This window comes from Megalobrama amblycephala, linkage group LG6 (assembly GCF_018812025.1).
Source record: "Megalobrama amblycephala isolate DHTTF-2021 linkage group LG6, ASM1881202v1, whole genome shotgun sequence".
Taxonomy (NCBI): Eukaryota; Metazoa; Chordata; class Actinopteri; order Cypriniformes; family Xenocyprididae; genus Megalobrama; species Megalobrama amblycephala.
In genome coordinates this window covers 20272294-20289117 of record NC_063049.1, presented here as the reverse complement: position 1 = coordinate 20289117, position 16824 = coordinate 20272294, and the positions used below count along the sequence as shown (strand labels likewise).

The window sequence follows — 16824 nt, the reverse complement described above, 5'->3', positions numbered from 1 at the left end:
CTGTTGCCCTAATGTACCTAAGGAAAGCTGGCATCCTCATGACGGAAGCTGGGCTGATGGGCCACTCCATGTACAGATCTTGTCCCAAAATGCAATTTACCCAACACTGTCCTCCACAAAAACAAAACACGTATTTGTCCCCCGCCATCACCAATCGGTTTGTTTAACCCTTTCTGAAAAGACCAGCTCTGCATCCGAAATCGAATACTTCCCTACTATATAGGCTAGTATGGTATGTCAAAAGAGTAATATGTCCAAATTCATAGTAGGCAAAACATATCCGGATGACCTACTACTTTCCCTGAGATCCTGAAGTGCGCATTTGATGGGCATTTTACTATTCCATGAGGCCACAGGAGGGGATTTATGAATGGAAGTGAAGTTATGCAGCTGACCCTGGTTGGTCATGTGACAGTAACATCACGGTGGATGTAGCATGTTTGAATTTCATTCATACTACCCATATTCAGGGTGCGATTTGTGAAAAAACCAGAGGGGGGGATGTTTTGAAAAGTTTTTTTTTTTTTTTGAAAATTTGTTAAAATCCACAGAGCTACATACTATTTTTGGCAGCTGTTACAGAAACATTTTTACAAAAAAAATCTTCTGATTTAACCTTGAGATTTGAAGTATTAGATAGCTTAGATATTTGCACCACTATTTACAATTTACAATGACACTAATAATTCTTCATTTCTGATAGAAATGCAAAATCAATCAGTAGTTATTAATAGAATAACGAGACACAAACCTTTACATTCAATCGCGTTTGGTCCCATTTATTTTTGATCACAGTGCATACACATACAAACTTTTAGTCCAAAAGCGCGCACATTTGTTGAAATACACGTTTACCTCAGATTTCATTCGGTAGAATATAAGCTGGGCCGTACGCAGGGTTTCATAATTTCCGAGGTCAGAAAATGTTGTTTGGTGGGGGGGTACGGGAAAATGCTCCCCCGAGAAAATTTAGATTTCCCTGGTGTACATATGTGCATTTTTAAGACGTTTTAAGGCCAACAAACTGGATAACAATTTAAAACCATGTCAACAAATAAATGCATGCATAGTTTTGAGGCAGCTTTAATCGCATGTTTGGTAATTTCAGGATTTAACTTACAACAGAACAACGACGGTCATTGCTCGTAGTTTCTTTTGCGCTTTATTTAAGCTATAATAAAGTAATTATGCCTATAACCAACTGTACCTGGTCTACCCTATGTGATTTCTGACGCAACGCAGTATAGTTGGCTACCAGCATATGTTGTGTTTATGCTGGATTTCTGGTGTCCACACAAGATTTCTTAACTAGTTTAATGTCAACATGAATTACCATTCATGACTCATTTTGCTTTCATAATATGACATATTTTCAAGTTAAATAAGATATTCAACAAGAAAAAAAGTGTAGGGCAGGACCTGGTTTGTATCTGCTGGAAATTAATTGGATGTTGAAAAGCAAATGTTTTCCAAAATAGACTGATCTATGGGAGTTTGCCTAAAGATCTATTTGGCAATTGGTTAACATTATCCAACTGGCCACAGATTTTTTTTTTTTTTTTTGGAACAATGTGGGCCAATTAACTGTTTGCAATAAGATCAGAACATTTATAGCAGTGATTCTGTGCCTTTGGACTCCATCCAAGGCCTCCCTTTGCCCAAGAAAATATTTAAAGGCCCTCCTGTCTAAGCTGGTACTTATACTTGTACTATAATAAAATAACCTGAAAAATATAATATGTATTTATATATTTGTGTGTGTGTGTGTTTGTTTGTTTGACTTATTGGATCCCCCCTTGAAGTTTGCCCAGCTCCTTGGTCCCCTGATGTAGAGAAAGTAAATATAGTCAATTTTGATTTCAAGTTGACTTTAACCAGCAAGAATTATGTCAACCGGCTCCACCAGAAAAACTGTGCTCTGTTTCCAATTTTAGTTCAGTTTTGCTGGGGAAAAGCATGGCTATGCACAGTATACATATCAAAAACCTGCATTTAAAGGGATAGTTCACCCAAAAATGAAAATTCTGACATCATTTACTCACCCTCAAGTTCACACTCTGCTGTACACAAAGGAATATATTTGGAAGAATGTTTGTAACCAAGCAGATCTCGCCCCCCCCCCCCCCCCCATTGACTACCATAGTATTTTTTTTTCCTACTATGGTAGTCAATGGGGGGCGAGATCTGCTTTGTTACAAACATTCTTCCAAATATATTCCTTTGTGTTCAGCAGAACAAAGAAATTTACACACGTTTGAAACAACTTGAGGGTGAGTAAATTACAGAATTTTCATTTTTGGGTGAACTATCCCTTTAACTTATATTTAAAAAAAAAACAAACAAATGAGAGAGAACCATCTTGAAGATCCTGCTTGTTTTCTCCTGGAAGGTTCAATAGTTGACTTTGTGTGCTTTTTGTCTTCATCAGTCAGGAATCTACAGAAAAACCACAGTCAGGACTCTGGACCAATGTCATTTTAGGGCCACATGGAGTATTATTAGCAGCAGGGAGCGGAAGATCAGACATCAGGCAGTGCTCTATGGAGGTTGTTTGATCAGTGTTTACCCATATGTTCCACACATGCCTTTCATGTAGCTATATAAATACAGTCTCTAGTAAAACAACAGTTTAATGTATTCCAGCAAGTCTTGGTGACAGATCAAGTCGGCAGTCAGAGCTCCAGACTATGACCTATGACTGCGTCGGTCATTGCTGTACGTGTTTGGCGGTCCACTATGGTTGTTATCATGGCTCAAGGTCTGTTTTGTTTTATGATTTCATTCAGGAGTGTGATTGTGATCAGTAGAGAATGCCTGTTCAGTACAGGTCCTCTCGAGCGGTGGTGCTGGCTTTTGTTCGTGGTGTTTTTGTGAGTGTCAGATTTGAGGTGGAGGTGAGAGGAGGGGGTGTAAGATCAAGAAAGGGGTCTGGCATTGTGTTTCCTTGCTTGAAACAAAACAACTTGTGTGTAATTATATCCATGCTGATTGTGTGTTGAGGAAGTGTGATCCCTAGATCGGGGCTCAGGGTTCTTTGCGTGGGATGGGGGAAGGATGTGGACGAGGAAACTTCCTCCAGTCTGTGCGCCTCTGCAGCTGTGTGTCGTGATTACAGTAACATCTGGGTCATCGATTCCAGGAAAATCTCACAATGGGATTAAAAGATCTGTGGGAGGCCAGACGTGATGTTGTGCGTGTGTGTGTGTGTGTGTGTGTGTGTGTATGTTGATGTTAATTGAAAGGACCTGATTCTGGTAACGGTAATGCCACCATATACAGACTGGTATTAGCATATGATGTATGCCCACAAAGCTACTAAAGACGTATTTAAACAGTTCATGTGACTACAGTGGTTCAACCTTAATGTTTTGCAGCGACTAGAATACTTTTTGTGTACCAATAAAACTCCAAAATAACGACTTTATTCAACAATATCTAGTGATGGGCGATTTCAAAACACTGCTTCATGAAGCTTCGAAGCTTTACAAATCTTTTGTTTCAAATCAGTGGTTTGGAGCATGTACCAAACTACCAAAGTCACGCCCCCCCAGTGGTGAACAATTGAAATTTCAAAACACTTATGACGTAACGAAGCCTCATTTACTGAAATCACGTGACTTTGGCAGTTTGATACGCGCTCCGAACCACTGATTCAGGTTCGTCTTACGGGTTTGGAATGACATGAGGGTGAGTAATTAATGACAGAATTTTCTTTTTTGGGTGAATTAACCCTTTAAGCAGCACAATTGTTTTGAACATTGATAATAAAAAGAAATGTTTCTTGAGCGCCAAATCAGCATATTAGAATGATTTCTGAAGGATCATGTGACACTGAAGACTGCAGTAATGATGCTGAAAATTCAGATTTGTCAACACAGGGATAAATTACACTTTTAAATATATATTAAAATAGAAAACAGTTTATCTAAATTACAATTATAATTTTTTACCATTTTTACTCTATTTTTGATCAAATAAATGAAGCCTTTGTGAGCATAAGTGACTTCTTTAAAAACATAACTTTAACTTTTTAACTGTATTTTAAAATGTGTAAAACATCAAATTAGCATTAAAGTACTGAATGCACTGTTAATGTCAAGTCAAGTCACCTTTATTTATATCAGAGGAGCCCAATCCCGTTCCTGTAGATCTACCTTCCTGCAAAGTTCAGCTCCAACCCTGATCAAACACAACTGAACAAGCTAATTAACAGCTTCAGGGGTACTTGATAATTACAGACTGGTTGTTGGATCAGGGTTAAATCTGAACTCTGCAGGTAGGTAGATCTCCAGGAACAGGATTGGCCTCCCCTGATTTATACAATACAGATTGTTTCAAAGCAGCTCCACAGTAATAAACAGGAAAATGAGAGTCAATGATACAAACGTCATCAAATGTGACCAATTCAAATTATCCTGTAAAGCAGCACTAAAAATACAGTAGTGTCGTTATTCAGCTCAAGTCAGTTGAGTGTTGATTCAGTTCAGTTCAATAACAATTCATTATGAAATTAATTTGATTAAGCTATAAGACAGCTCTACAGAACACAAGTGTTGTCATTCAGCTCAATTCGGTTACAATTTTGTCTGTGCAGTAAAATAAATAATATTATTACTAGGGCTGTCAAAATAATGCGTTAATTTTGATAAATTAATCTGAGAAAAAATAACGCGTTAAAAAAATAACGCAGATTAATCTATTACATATTGACCTTTAAACCTGGAGCCGTTCTAGCCACCATTCGACTGTAAAATGAGGGAGATGACTGCTGCGCTGACGGACAGAACGAGCAGAGATCCTCCCTCTCTCTGTCTTCAAAGAAAGCACCGTCTTTGCACTCTCTCTACCTCACACATAATAATCTAAATCAACTGACACAATGCTAAAAGTTCGTAAGACCGAATCCATGTTTCACGAGGCGCATTCGGAGAATGTTTTTCCTGAATAACCGCTGGTTGTGAATAGTGCTCAAAAGAACGTCACCTCATCTTCTCTGACAGGCGCGCTGCACGTGCAGCAGACATAAACCACACTTTCAGTAAAAAAAAGAAAATCCTATCCAGTGGTGAAGTGTTTTCTGTGTTGACAAATCTTTTGCGATGTCCTAATAACAGTCGTGATTTGCACGCAACGCGTCAACGTCCGCTAATGTCCGATTCGCGACCTAATGACTCATTTGAACAGATTCATTTTAATGAATCGTGACAACAACTGATCTGTCCACACGGTCTATAATGAATCATTTACTCGAACAACTCTGAAATGAGAACATAAGTCTGCTTACCCCATTTAGCAAGAGTGTTTAGTAAAATTAGCCTTAATAATCCACAATATTTTCAGGTTATTTAAATGACAATGTGTAGTAAATTAGGCCTACCTATAAAATCAGTTAGTTTAGACTGGAGTGAGGTGAAACCAGAAAAAAGCAAGTTGTTGTTAGCTAGGTGCATTCAATTGTATATGGTAGAAAATTATATTATTAGTTAATATAACTTCTAAATGCTACTTTTTAATACTTTTCAGGTTTAGCAAAAAAGCATCTTCTCTTACAAAGCTATAAAATCACTTTATTTTCCTTTTTTTTTTTTTTTTTTTTTTTGCAAAGAGGGCAAGAAAGAATTACAGTGAGAGTGACGGGTACTTTATTGTCAGTATGGGACTCGCAAATCACGTGGGTAGGGCACTTTTTAGTGTTTGTGTGGATGACCATGTCTGTCACCACCAAAGACCATTTTTGACCCAGGAAAAACCCTGCATTGATTCATTTGAATTGAAATATGTAATACTTTCACAGCAAAAATTATGTATGCGATTAATTTAGATTAATTAATCACAGAGTATGTAATTAATTAGATTAAAATATTTAATCGATTGACAGCCCTAATTATTACTGAATTTTAAGTGTCTTCTAAACCGCAACTAAGCCAGCCAAAGGCGACAGTAGCAGGAAACCTCAAACTCCATCAGATGACAGAAATTGAGAATCTTCGGAGAAACCAGGCTCAAGACAAGGGGCCAGTCCATTACTCTTTGGTATTACACTGTAGGTTATTCTTTTAATAATTTATAGATATATTGATACCATTTATTATACAGATCTTCACCTTTTCTTCAACTGTGTTCCTGAGGTTTCTCTTCTGAGTCAGCGTCAGTGAGTAAAGGGTTAAGCCTTCATGTCTCTTTTCTTTTAGAGAGAGAGTGAGGGTGTGGCCTGCTCTTTGGCCGAGAGCCACTCTTTCCCCCTCCTCTCTCTCTCTCTCTCTCTCTCTCTCTGTCCATGCACGTCAGTCTGTCTGGAATAGCCCGAGCAGCAGCAGTAACAGGAAATCAGAGCGCTGTGGTTTCAGCACAATGGCAGAGCTCCACAGCTCAGCTCCCTGTAGCCTGTAGCCTGCTGAGCACACTTGGAGACGTGCTCACACCGTCTGGAGAGAGTTAACAATCGGTTTACCTAAACCTACCCTCTTCCCTCTCCCTCTCCTTGTCTTTCTTCTTTGGTGCCTTGCAGGTGTTCCTGAAGGAAGCTCTGGAGCAGAGGCTGGAGAAGGAAAGAGAGGAGGTGCGCACAGCGGCTGGTATGGTGATTCGGGCCCACATACTAAGTTATGTGGCAAGGTTAGTGCAGCTTTGTGTGTGTTTGTGTATAAACACGCTTTGTTAAATGGGCTCGGGTGAGTTACCAAAGACTGTCGTTGTGACTTCAGTTACTTTTTATTGAGTTGAGTGGATGGATTGCCATAATCGAATCTGTGAATGAGTTGAAAGTTGCATCACGCAATGATTTACCAGAGCTGTGTGAATCAGTGTATTGAGAGCAAAATCAAGTGGATTAGATTCATTATGAAAGTGCAGGGAAGCAAATGAGGTTTATACCATGAAAAGTCATCAAGAGTATCTTTTCACTGCAAATACTGAACAATAAGCACTACACACACAGGTGAATACATTTACATGCTGTTTATTCATAAATCAGTCAGGTTTTTTTTTTTTTTGCCAGTTTTGAGCGCTGTTAGCATGATTTTATGTTGGTTTACTGTACATGGTTTACTGTACGTTATCCATAGAAAACATTCAAATAACCTGTTAAACATGAAAGTATTATGCAATCATTTAAGACATTTCTCCTTATAAAGAACCTTTTTGGCATAAAGGGATCTATAAAATTGAGTCAAGAACCCTTGGGTTCTACATAGAACCCCATTGATCCTTTACTCTGATACCATAGTAAATCAAACATGACAGACGTCAAAATACTTTCAGTCCAGCATTGCATGTTAGATTTTTTGATTTGTGTGGCCTGGTCTAAATGTATGAGAATTGTGGCACAGATCAAACACAGATCTTTTAACTAACTAGCCAGAGTGTTTTATATTAATGACCGTCTCTCATATTTGTGATTGAAACTGAATATTTTTATTGAGTGGTTAATTGCTTTTTAAATGAGTTACTCATGCATTAATGACAGAGTTGTTTATTATATTGAGTAATTGCTATAATATACTCATAATTACTATAATATCCCTGTAAACTAATCATTAATGAAAAGCCTTGAGGGTTCGCTCTCTAATGTTGTAATTATTCTTCTCGCAGAAAACACTATAAAAAAGTCCGGAACAGCACCATCACAATCCAAAAGAACTACCGCGCTCACTTCTGGAGACAAGCCTTCCTGCGTTTCCGCTCCGCTGCCGTGGTCCTCCAGAAACACCTCCGCGGACAGAACGCCCGGCAACTCTACCGCCAGCTCTTGGAGGAAAAGCAGAGGAGAGAAGAGGAGGAGAGAATAAGAAGAGAGGAAGAAGAGAGAAGACGTCAAGAGGAGTTGAGGAGACTTGAGGAAGAGAGACGAAGACTAGAGGAGGAAAGGAAGAGAGAGGAGGAGGAGGAGAGACAGAGGCTTCAAGAAGAGGAGCAGAGAAGGAAAGAGGAGGCTTTACGGATACAGCAGGAAGAGGAAGAGTTGAGCAGGAGGCAGGAAGAGCTCAAGAGCAAACAGATACTGGAGGATAGAGAGGCAGGGCACAGCAGGTAAAACACATTCTGGGCAAATGTTTGACTTTCAATTTGGGTCAACCAAAATCTGTGTTGGCTGCTGGATTGTGCTCTTAATCTGTTCTGTCTAAAAGGATATTCTCGTGTTTTTTTTCTCATATTAGGAGTTTAGTGGAGAAAAATCATCACAACCACAAGGTATTATTTTTTTATTGGATTTGATTTTGTATTCTTTTGAGAGAGATTTCTAATCTGGAAAGGATATATCTCTTGTATTGTCCTAATTCTCTGTCTTCACTTACAGAAAGTCTTTGGCAAAACCGTAGTACAATCAGGGTAATGCCATGGTACTGTGCTATTTGGGTCAAAAATCCTCTTAAAAATCCTTAAGTAGGTTGTAACCATAGTTTAACAAAAATGCTTCACTGCTTATAATAATATAATAATATTATATTATATTATATTATATTATATTATATTATATTATATTATATTATATTATATTATATTATATTATATTATATTTAACACCATATGTATACAAATATTATTTAAAAAAAAGAAATTTTCCACCAAATCAAGCCATATGGTGCAACCAACATACAGAAAAACATTAAAAAGATATATATTAAAATTTGATGATAAAGTGAGGATCCCTGCAGACCCTCATGATTGTGTGTCGCTGTCAGTAAGCCTCTTAAAATATCAGATAATGTGACATTTTTAGGACATTTGTGAGGTTAGTTCTGGTTGTAAAAAATCACGTGGTGCAACTCCCAAAAAACATAATGATATTTATGGATTAAACAGATTATTCATTAAAAAACACTTTTATGTTTGTATTTTTTTTTGAAAAATACATTTAAAAACATTTTGAAAATAATAAATGTCTACACCAACATGTAACATTTAAGGAAAAAATATTATTTTATACATGACAGTCACATGCCATTTTAGTCATTAAATTTAGACTTTTCTTGAAATTGTTTAGAAGTTTTTCAAACTTTTTTTAAACTATTTTTATAGCTTATCATGAAAACTCGTATATGTCATTGGCCCATATACGTGAATGATTAACATAAGCCTCATTTCCACTGAAATTACCGGGGAAAAATTTATCCCAGGAACTTTTTTCCCCCCAGACCTGTTGCTGTCTGCGTTTCCATAGTAGTCTAAAGTACCATGAAGATAAGTCTGATGACGTAGGACTGTGTGCGACTTTCTTTGAAGCTCGTTGCAGGTCCATCGGTCATATTTTTAAACTCCAATTTTGATTCGAATAGCAAACAACTCTTACTGCACGCACCACAACAGACTGGAGTCAGGAGTCAACCAATCAAAATGCTGTGTGAACTCAACCAATCAGCGTTTTCAGCGCCCAATTCCAACCCCCGAAATTTCCTGAACTATGAAAAAGTACTACCTCGTGAGCAGGGATGTTTTGATGGGAGAATTTTTACTCAAAACTTTATTTAGACCCTGGTTCCTGTGGTCGAAACACACCAAGTACCACCCCAAAGTTCCTAGTTCCTGGGGAAAGTTCCTGTGGTGTTAACGGGGCTTTATTCATGTACCGTGATGTTTACATAATACTTAAAAGAGTACCATGGAATAAAAATGCTTAAATTGACAAAATGAACTGTGTATTATTGACATGCATCCTCACTATCCCTCTACCATATTCCAGAAGGACGTGTCCCACGGCCTGTGCCAGTACTCATCTGAAGAGGAGAGTCGTCAGATGGAGGAGATTCTGCGGTTGGAGCGAGAGATTGAGCGACTGCAGAGACAGAGAGACGAAGGGGTGTCCTTGCTAAACGACGGCTCCAGAGACGAGCTGCGCCAGAAGAGGGACGCCGAGATCTACCGCCTGGAGAAAGAGGCTTCACGAGTGGCTACGGAGTTCCTGGAGATGCTGGACTTTGGAGGCTTGGAACAGTCGCTCTCCAGTGAGGAGAACCTTCACGACCCTTCTGAGACCACCGCGCCTCTGGCCGAGGAGGAGGTGGACGAAGGCTTCCACGCGGAAGACGAGTGTATCCCCCTCCGTGACTTCCCTCCCCCAGCTGCCGTGCCTCTGGACAAAGAGATTCTCTCCAGTCTTCCGCCTCCACCGCCCGCTTTTGCCGAAGGTCTTGTGGCCAGTTCCTTACCTGCACGGATGGAGCGGCCGAAATCCAATTCCTCTATCAAACAAAACAGACTCTCAGACATCCCACCTCCACCTTCAACTCCACCCCCTCCTCCACCTGTACCAGTACCAACAAAAGAAGACTATGGAGTGATGTATAAAAACTCCAGGAAGATGATAACAGAGATTGTGCTGCCGGTGGAGGAAACCAGCTTCAGTATTTTGCCCGACACAGAGTCAGACTATGACCAAGAGGAGTTTGAGGAGGCGTTGGGAAGTTGTGGGGATGCAGGAAGTATGAATGATGGCCACCTCACTGATGAGGAAGTGCTACACAGATCTTCCTGTACCTACAACAGCACGGACTCCTTTAGGGGAAGCTCTGACTCAGTGAGTTCACTCTTTTCACACTTTGACAGGAAACCGGATTTTAAAGGGATAGCCCTCTCAAAAATGAAAATTCTGTCATAATTTAATCACCGTCATGTCGTTCCAAAGCTGTATGAATTCCTGGTAACACTTTTGTATGGGGAACAATTCTCACTTTTAATGAGTTGCTTATTAGCCTGCATACTGGCTGTTTATCAATACTTATAAAGCACATATTAATGTCTTATTCTGCATGACCATATTCTACATCCCATAATCCTACCCCCATACCTAAACTTAAATGCTACAACTACCTTACTAACTATTAATAAGAAGTAAATTAAGACTTTATTGAGGCAAAAGTCATAGTTAATAGTGAATATGTGTTCCCCATAAGAAAGTGTTACCGAATTCCTTTTTTCTGTTGAACATAAAAGAAGATATTTTGAAGAATGTTGGTAACCAAGCAGTTTTGGTTCCCATTGACTTCCATGCTATTTTTTGTCCATACAATATAAGTCAATGGGAACCAAAACTGTTTAGTTACCAGTATTTTTCAAAATATCTTCTTTTATGTTCCATAGAAGAAAGTAAGTCATACAGGTTTGGAATGGCACGATGGTGATTTAAATGATTAAATGTTTTGGTAAACTAACTAGTTAATGGGTTGTCTGAACAACTAGTTGACTAGTTGATCTTAAAGGGATAGTTCACCCAAAAATGAAAATTTGATGTTTATCTGCTTACCCCCAGCGCATCCAATATGTAGGTGACTTTGTTTCTTCGGTAGAACACAAATGATGATTTTTAACTCCAACCGTTGCCGTCTGTCAGTCAAATAATGGGAGTGGATGGGAACTTCTACTATAAGAGTAAATAAAACTTGCATAGACAAGTCCAAATTAAACTCAGCGGCTCGTGACGACACAATGATGTCCTAAGACACGAAACGATCGGTTTGTGCGAGAAACCGAACAGTATTTATATAATTTTTTATCTCTAAAACACCACTATGTCCAACTGCGTTCAGCACTCGTTAGTGAGGTCTGATTGCGCTCTGACAGCGGCAGTGATGTCTAGCACTCATTGAAGTATATGCGCGAGACATCACTGCCGCTGTCAGAGCGCGATCAGACCTCACTAAGCGAATGCTGAACGCAGTTGGACATAGTGGTGTTTAAACTGAGTTTAATTTGGACTTGTCTATGCAAGTTTTATTTACTCTTATAGTAGAAGTTCCCATCCACTCGCATTATTTGACTGACAGATGGCAGCGGTTGGAGTTAAAAATCATCATTTGTGTTCTACTGAAGAAACAAAGTCACCTACATCTTGGATGCGCTGGGGGTAAGCAGATAAACATCAAATTTTCATTTTTGGGTGAACTATCCCTTTAAGGAAGTCTTGTATAATTAGGCTGATTGAGAATCATGACCACATCAGATGTGTTTCATATGGGCTGTTCATGGCTAACATTAAAAAAAAAATCTTCATTTTAAACATTTATATCACAAAATGGTCAATGGAGACCTTCACTGTAAAAATATCTGTAAATTTATGGTAAAAAAAGAGAAAACTTTAGTTGAAATTCAGCGTAAAAAATGCGGTGACAATTTTTTAGGTGTTACGGGATGGTATATTCCTACTTGTATATTTTATAACTTATAACTATAAATTTCATTTATATTATACTTCATTTACGTATATTTCAAGTGATATAATTTTACTGTTATGTGTGTTACCATCAGGGTATCACACATGACAGTAAAACAATGCAAAAAACATTAAATAAATAACAGAAAATGTAATGAAAAACTCCCTAATGTAATATACATGAGGGTGTTTTGTGTTTCATTTCCTGTTATTTAGTTACCAAGAACAAAAATAAGAAGAAACAAAACTATTTATAAAAATTGTAGTCATATGTGATGTCACACAAGGACTTCAATGTCCTTTTACATTTTTCTCATCATAATTAATATGGTAATTTATAGTTTTTTCTTGCCAAACCATAAATTTGACAGCATTTTACAGTAAAATTACATATAATGTATAATATTAAGCCATTTATTGTTTTTCACCATATATGATAAGGTAACTTAGTTAACCAATTTACAGGTTTTTACTGTAGCATAAGAAAATACATAAAAACATTTTTACAGTCAATGCGTTATGCATTACACCTGAATTATTGCTCACATTAGGTCAAAAAGTTCTCTTGAAATTTGATGTTGAGTCTGTCTACTTTGTTACAAAGTCACTGCTTGGATTGCCATACAGGCGCAGCTTTAAAAGGCATGACTTCAGAGACAACATCTCTGCATGTTTACAGTTTCATCACATTGTCAGCACATCACAACGCTCTTGGAGAATTCACATCTATTAATTCATCCTCTTTAAAGCACTGCTGTTAAAAAATATTGATCTTAACCAGTATGGACAATTAGTTGACCTACAGACCCATCCGTTGTTGGTTGTGGTGTTTCAGGTGGTGCATCATGTGAGTTTTGCTATCTATACTTCCATTAGTAGTCACCAAACATTTGCATAAAGTTTGCTAATCTTTGTGGCATCTTCAGCGGTTACTGTCACTCACATCACCTGTAATTTAAAATGAGCGACTTCCAGTTGCAGTGTCACTGAAAAATGTGAACTCCTTGTAAGGCATTTGGCATGAAAGGAATATGCATTTCATTGTGCTTATACAGTTCAGTGTCAGGTTAGTGAGATCTGGTATTGCTTGGAGCAAAACAGAAACACTCAGCAGCAGTTTGCCCTAATTCTTTTTAGCCTTTTAAACTTGCTATAATGCCATAATGAATGCATCTGCACTTCCAAAATGTTTTATTGCTCTGGATTTCTTGTAGCTACTCATGTTTTATTTGCTAAAGCAGGGTAAGGGGGGATCAGGTGCATATGATTTGATAAATATTGAGTCTTTGTCCCTCAGGGTATTCCCAGAATGTGCGGCTATTAGCCAATGCCTGTCACACCTGCTCTAAACACAGTCCTGCAGCAGCTTGATTGTTGACTCTCAGAGAATATTTGAACGCAGAAACCTGATATGGGTTATATTTGGGCGTAATATGAAACTTGACATGACAGTTAACAATGGGAGCATGTTTACTGATGTCATGCTCTTTTTGTTTGTATTAAGTAGTAGGATTAGTGAAATGCAGATGTCCAACCTCAGCAAACACAAAGTGCTCGTTTACAGAGTAAAGAAGAGCCATTTTAGTAAAAACATGCAAATGTTTTTTAAAGAAGCCACTCATGCTCACCAAGGCTGCATTTAGTTGAGCAAAAATACTACTGTTGTGAAATATTATTACTATTTAATAGAATGTTTTTATTTTAAAATATATTTTAAAACGTAATCTATTGCTGTGATGGCAAAGCTGAATTTTCGGCATCATTACTCCAGTCTTCAGTGTCACATGATCCTTCAGAAATCGTTCTGATATGAAACATTTCTTATTATTGGCAATATTTTGTAATATTATAAATGCCTTTACTGTCACTTTTATTAATTGAATAAAAGTATTAAATTCTTTCTTTTTTTTTTAACTGACCACAAACTTTTGAAAGCTCTTTATTGACATTCACACTCTTTTTTTTTTTGCTTTTCCCTCAGTTCATTGACAGCAATGATGAGAACGATGGATATGTGGACACAGATGAGGAGGTGTCAAATGGTAGAGTGCATCTACTAAATGGAAGTGGACCTCCTTATTTCCACAGCTACCTGTATATGAAAAGTGAGTGTTTACTTGCTTATTGTTTTGTTTATGTCGAAACTTAACATTTTAATGGATAGACTGAAGTGAAAGATTAATATTTCATTGTTCTCTTTCTTATTTTTCATCTTTAAGGTGGGCTGATGATCCCGTGGCGCAGGCGCTGGTGTGTTTTGAAAGACGAGACCTTCATGTGGTTCAGGGCAAAGCAGGATTCTCTCAAATCAGGCTGGCTGTATAAGAAAGGTGGAGGGATGTCCACTCTGTCCCGCAGGAACTGGAAGATGCGCTGGTTTGTCCTTCGAGACTCTAAACTCATGTATTTCGAAAACGACAGTGAGGAGAAACTGAAGGGAACCATTGACATCAGAGCTGCCAAGTAAGAACTCTGTGCCTAGATGTTGGGTTCACTGTAAAAGACGATATGCAACTGCTGCGACTGGCTGTCTGCCTAGTGTCCGCCACTACTGTTGCATTTCTAAGTTTAATGTTCATAGACTGACGGTCTGTGGTGTTTCACGCAGGGAGATTGTGGACAACCATGAGAAGGAGAATGCACTGAATATTGTGACCGAGGACAGGACTTACCAGATCTATGCAGAATCCCCCGAGGATGCTAGGTACATTTCAGATCTGTATTATTTTATTCCAGTGTGCCTTAGAGTTTCTTCAATGTGTGTTAAAGGGATAGTTCACTCAAAAATGAAAATTCTGTCATCATTTACTCACCTGTATGAGTTTCTATCTTCTGTTGAACACAAAAGAGGATATTTTAAAGAATGTTGGTAATCAAACAGTTGGCGATAGCCATTGACTTCCATAGTATGGAAAAAAATACTATGCAAGTCAGTGGCTACCATCAACTGTCTGGTTACCAATATTCTTCAAAATATTTTCTTTTGTGTTCAATAGAAGAAAGAAACTCATACGGGTTTGGAACAACATGAGGGTGAGTAAATGAAGATAATTTTCATTTTTGGGTGAACTGTCCCTTTAACTTTCATATTCATCTGTCGTGCCCCCTTGTGGTGCAATATAACTCATTTCATATTGTCCTCTAATACCTTACCATGGTCTAATGCTTCCCGTCTGCATGTTTGTGTTGCAGTGGCTGGTTCAACGTCCTGAGCCGCGTCCACAGTGCCACTCCAGAACAGCTTCTGCAGATGCAGCACGAGCAGGCCAACCCCAAGAACGCAGTTGTGAGTGTCCACACTAATCTAACTCTTAGCAACTGGCTAAAATCAAAAAAAGTCATTTTTATGATGTTTTATCCTCAGGGAACACTGGATGTTGGGCTTATCGACTCCGTATGTGCTTCCGACAATCCAGACAGGTAATGCATGATATCATTAATTCAGAAATAGAATATTTTCGGTCCCATTTTATATTAGGGTCTTTAACAACTATGTATTAACATTTAAATTAAGCATTTGATACAATGCACTTATTATGTATTGTAATTTATGTAATTACATTTATAATTACTCTGTTGACCCTTCCCTTACCCCTTAATCCTAAATGTAACCATACCTCCAAACCTGTCCCTACATGTAATCCACCTCAATAGCAGCAAAAGTGAACCTAACAATTTTTTATGTAAGTACATAGTAGTTTAAGACACCTAATATAAAGTGTGACCTCATTTTACTGTCTGCATTTAATGTATTAATTTTGAACATTTCATTATGTTTTAAATAGTATTTATGATATAACGGTTGAACAGTGCTGTACTCATGAGATTTCTTTCCCTCAGGCCAAACTCATTTGTTATAATCACCGCTAATCGCGTGATCCATTGCAACACTGACACACCAGAGGAAATGCACCACTGGATCGGCCTCCTGCAGAAGCCTAAAGGAGACTCGAGAATAGACGGCCAGGAGTTCATAGTGAGAGGTGAGTCAGACCGGTCTGTACAGGATACAAAGATTTACAAAACAGCACTGTACTTGATACATTATTGAGGTCATGATGAATCATTCGACTAAACAGTGCCATTTGTGTCCTTCATACAATACTGTTTAAAACTTTGGGATCAGTAAGATTTTTGAAAGAAAGAAATTGATACTTTTATTCAGCAAGGATCAAAATAATTATTTTGTAACATTAAAAATGTATTTACTATTTAAATAAATGCTGTTCTTTTGAACTTTTGGTTCAATAAAAAAATGTATCACGGTTTCCAAAAAATATTAAGATCAAAAAATATTATTTGATCAAATAAATGCAGCTTTTAAAGGTGCCATCGAACGTTTTTTACAAGATGTAATATAAGTCTAAGGTGTCTCCTGAATGTGTCTGTGAAGTTGCAGCTCAAAATACCCCATAGATTTTTTTTTTTATAAATTTTTTTAACTGCCTATTTTGAGGCATAATTAGAAATGCGCCGATTCATGCTGCGGCCCCTTTAAATCGCGCGCTCTCCGCCTCCTCCAGAGCTCTCGACTCTATCACTGCATTAACAAAGTTCACACAGCTAATATAACCCTCAAAATGGATCTTTACAAAGTGTTCGTCATGCAGCATGTCTAATCGCGTAAGTACAGTATTTATTTGGATGTTTACATTTGATTCTGAATGATTTTGAGGCTG

At 38.0% G+C, this 16824-nt stretch overlaps 1 protein-coding gene across 1 annotated transcript in view; it reads left to right on the top strand.

The window, feature by feature from the left end:
* myo10l3 (myosin X, like 3) overlaps positions 1 to 16824 on the top strand; it is a 92394-nt gene that overhangs the window by 61841 nt on the left and 13729 nt on the right. Inside the window, exons 21-30 of the mRNA XM_048193275.1 lie at positions 6509 to 6615; positions 7591 to 8028; positions 8157 to 8190; positions 9680 to 10513; positions 14127 to 14250; positions 14365 to 14608; positions 14754 to 14849; positions 15338 to 15431; positions 15510 to 15565; positions 15986 to 16128. Of these exons, the coding sequence (XP_048049232.1) occupies positions 6509 to 6615; positions 7591 to 8028; positions 8157 to 8190; positions 9680 to 10513; positions 14127 to 14250; positions 14365 to 14608; positions 14754 to 14849; positions 15338 to 15431; positions 15510 to 15565; positions 15986 to 16128 (2170 nt within the window). The remainder of the gene's footprint in view (positions 1 to 6508; positions 6616 to 7590; positions 8029 to 8156; positions 8191 to 9679; positions 10514 to 14126; positions 14251 to 14364; positions 14609 to 14753; positions 14850 to 15337; positions 15432 to 15509; positions 15566 to 15985; positions 16129 to 16824) is intronic.